The sequence below is a fragment of the Carassius gibelio genome, chromosome A9 (genome assembly GCF_023724105.1).
Source record: "Carassius gibelio isolate Cgi1373 ecotype wild population from Czech Republic chromosome A9, carGib1.2-hapl.c, whole genome shotgun sequence".
Lineage (NCBI taxonomy): Eukaryota > Metazoa > Chordata > Actinopteri > Cypriniformes > Cyprinidae > Carassius > Carassius gibelio.
Window position 1 is genome coordinate 15,359,340 of NC_068379.1, and position 3,789 is coordinate 15,363,128.

At 35.4% G+C, this 3,789-nt stretch overlaps 1 protein-coding gene across 1 annotated transcript; it reads right to left on the reverse strand.

The window, feature by feature from the left end:
• Positions 1-726: 726 nt before the first annotated feature.
• LOC128019767 (gamma-crystallin M2-like) lies at positions 727-1,731 on the reverse strand. Its single transcript, XM_052605969.1, has 3 exons — positions 1,586-1,731; positions 1,239-1,481; positions 727-1,034 (listed from the first exon to the last, which is right to left on the reverse strand). The coding sequence occupies exons 1-3, from the start codon at positions 1,589-1,591 to the stop codon at positions 762-764; spliced, it is 522 nt and encodes a 173-aa protein (XP_052461929.1). The 5' UTR covers positions 1,592-1,731; the 3' UTR covers positions 727-761.
• Between the last annotated feature and the right edge of the window lie 2,058 nt (positions 1,732-3,789).

Genomic DNA, 3,789 nt, shown 5'->3' on the forward strand with positions numbered 1-3,789 from the left:
ATACAGGAGCATGTTCCCCCATATCTTGAGGGCAGCATGTTAAAACAAAATTCATGTTGTTAAAATGGTAAAATCACATAGGATTAACATGCTTGAGAACCGAGTACAAATGCTCCTATGTTGATGAATGGAATTACAATAGTCCTTGCAAGGATGATTCTATAAATATAGGGAATATAGGGAAGTCGTGGCCTAGGGTTATGGTTAGAGGGTTGGACTCCCAATCGAAGGGTTGTGAGTTCTAGTATCGGGCCGGACGGAATTGTGGGTGGGGGTAGTGCATGAACAGCTCTCTCTCCACCTTCAATACCACGACTTAGGTGCCCTTGAGCAAGGCATCGAACCCCCAACTGCTCCCCGGGTGCCGCAGCATAAATGGCTGCCCACTGCTCCGGGTGTGTGCTCACAGTGTGTGTGTTCACTGCTCTGTGTGTGTGCATTTCGGATGGGTTAAATGCAGAGCACAAATTCTGAGTATGGGTCACCATACTTGGCTGAATGTCACTTCACTCACTTTATAAACTAATCATAACACCTGTTCCAGAACTTTTCAAATTAGCAAAGATTGAACTAAAATAATACAACATTACTATTGTTAGTACCATATTGATGATACTACAGTTTATAAAATACAGTGGCATGGCCAGTGTTTTGAAGCGTTAGTACCACAATACGACAATACTGTACAAATATTAGAAATAATTATAGTTTAGACACAGATTTATGTTGTAGAGGAATTATTTTATTGAAACATTTAAACACTAGTACCAGGAGTCCATGATACGCCTCATGCTCATGAATCTCATGCCACCCATATTGCTGAAGCTCCTGTACTCTCCAGGCCTGAAGTACCACATCCTGCCTCTGTAGTGGGGCTGCTCATACATGAGCCAGTGGCCGTCCATCACATGGCAGGACTGGCAGTGAGGCATACGATAACGGTCCATGCAGTTGTCACAGTCATCCATCATCTCATACATCTGACCCATGAAATTATCCCTCTCGTAGATCCTCATTCTGTAGGATCCCCTGTGCTGTAGTGGAAGAAAAGTCAGTTATATATGAATTAATTAGGAAGAATCATTGTGTAAGCATATATCTTCAGCAACTATCTAGGTCTGTCTCTCACAGTGCGTCATTCTGAAAGAATCTATGTTGCTTTCAGCATTGTATTTGATGGTTGAAATAAATTTAGGACTATTGTAAATAAATAAATACAACAGGTTCATGAAGCTCACCATGGGGATCATACGGCAGGACCTGATGCAGTTGCTCATTCCAAACATAGACATGTAATCAGCATATTCTCCCCTTCTAAAGAAATACTGATTTCCCATGTAGTTGGGTTGATCGTACATCATCCAGCATCCACTGTGCACTCTGCAAGAGTGACAGCGGCTCATGTAGGAGGAGAAGTCACCACAGTCACTCATACAGTCATAAGAGCGACCCTGGAAGTTCCTGTCCTCATAAAATGTGACCTGAAAATTAAAAGTTATTATTTATTTTATAGTTGTTTAAATAAATACAGCATTAAAGTAAGTTAAGTGAAACTGTATGGAATAGGTACTAGAACAAGGTTTACCTTCATGGTTGCGCTGGCTGAACCTCAGTAGTTCCACAAATGAGAAGCTGAAGCTGATTCTGCTTGTTGGCTGACTGCTGTCACCCCTACCTTTATACTAGACCAAGACTAAAGACTACATAGCCTCTATTGTTAGTCAGTTCCTGACTGTGCAGGTTAGAACAGAGGCTATTAAAGCATGGTATGTAGATTTTTGTCCTCACATTTTCAGGAATCTAGAAGTTCTTAAGTTTCTATTTGCTAAATCAAAGTATCTGATTGTGGAACACTAAAAAAGAGACTTAAACAAAGAGTGTCCATTTATTTATCCTTGTTTCAGATTTTTCTTTCACTCATTTTTTTTGTTGTTGGTACTTAACAGTACTCTTTTCAAGGTAATGCTCATAGGCAACTATCTTCTAAATTCCCACCTTTAGTTGAAGTACTACTACACAAGTCTTGGACCATCATTGATCCATTTTTAATCCAACTGTATTATTTCATTGGAGAACTTTTTATATCATTTAAGACCCATTTTATTATGTCACTTTTGGTTTTGTACTTTTATACATTTGAAGTTCTTGTTATGTTCTTTTTGTGTCTATTGCAGGTTCATATCCAGATATTTTCTAGATGCCTTTTTTTAAAGTATTTATTAAATCTGTGTAACCCACATAATCTTCTGCAATATTTGCCTGCTGTTATGTATCCACTAACAAGCTTTTCTCCTAAATCAAAACACATTCTGCCAAATGGTTTACTCAATTTTCCTAACCTGGCAACCATGTGCAAATGATTTCTTTACATTATGGAACAAGAGATGCATGCGCTGAAAAAACTGGCAAACATGTAAGTTGCAATTACTCCATAGCAGTCTCTACACTGATACATTTTGGTCTTATAAAAGTGTAACAGCCAGTCTGATTGTTTTCTTTCACATGTTTGCTCTGTTTTTTTTTTTTTGTTTTTTTTTTGTGACTACATCTGCAAGCAAACCATGACATTCTCTTGATTTTTGTATATGTGAAAATGAAATAACTGTGAAGAAATGTAAAAAAAAATTTTTTAAATTAAAACTAAATTAAAATGACAGTGATCATGATTAATAAATGTGATTGTTTTTGTTTTTGGGATGACTTGTTTAACCATTATTGTGCAGCCCCTACATTTGGCTTAGTTTGTTGTCTCTCCAGTCCTGGATTTTAAATTCAAAGCATATTTTATCCAGCACTTGGACTCATACTACTTATTGTTTTGATCCTCACCATTCCTCTTTGGCATAATGAAAGCTTCTGAGGATTTGTAACTGAAGAACAGTTTAATGTGCATAAATCCCTTAGGAACCTTACTAATGCCAATGATATTTTGAATGGTAGACCTTCTATCATAATCTTTTGTTGCTATATATTGTTCTTAAACATAATGAAGCTTCTCAAAAGTACTAACACTCAAGACAGTTGAGGATAGTTTGACCGTTGAATTTAAATCACAGTTTATTAAACAATTAGAAAGCCAATAACCTCATGGCACAAAGTCTCAAAGTTGTACAGTAGTTGAAAAGTTAACACCTATTCTATGACCTGTTGGTTGTTTCACTAAGGGGTTTGGTTGGTTAGTTTTCAGCAGTTAGCCCCTCTTGATGGATACTGTAAATGCACTTTTAATTAGGCAAAACATATATCTTTCTTGGTTGATGTCAATTCATATATATATATATATATATATATATATATATATATATATATATATATGAAAAAACCTGTAGCCTGATCATAAGTCAATGTATCATCACAACTATTTGTTTTCATTTATAATTCAATATATTTCTGTCACACTGTAGACTTGTGTTTTCAGTATCACCAAATAGTTTATTACCAAATCAACTCTTTGAATAATTTTTTTTAACGTTTTTTATTATTATTATTATTTATTTATTTATATATATATATTAATACATGGTTCCATTCAGTTCTGTCTATCAGAAATATAATACTGGATATAATTGTTATGCTGACGATGCACAATTGTACCTTCAATTGAAAACAGATGATGTTTATGAGTTAAATGATCTGATGAATTTCTTGTATGAGTTTAAATTACAGAATTTCTTACAATTAAATGAGGTAAAAACAGAATGCCTAATAATTGGATCTATTAGGCCATCTTGCACACATGTTAAACTGTTTTGCTTAAATATGCATAAGCAAGTAAGAAACCTGGGAGTG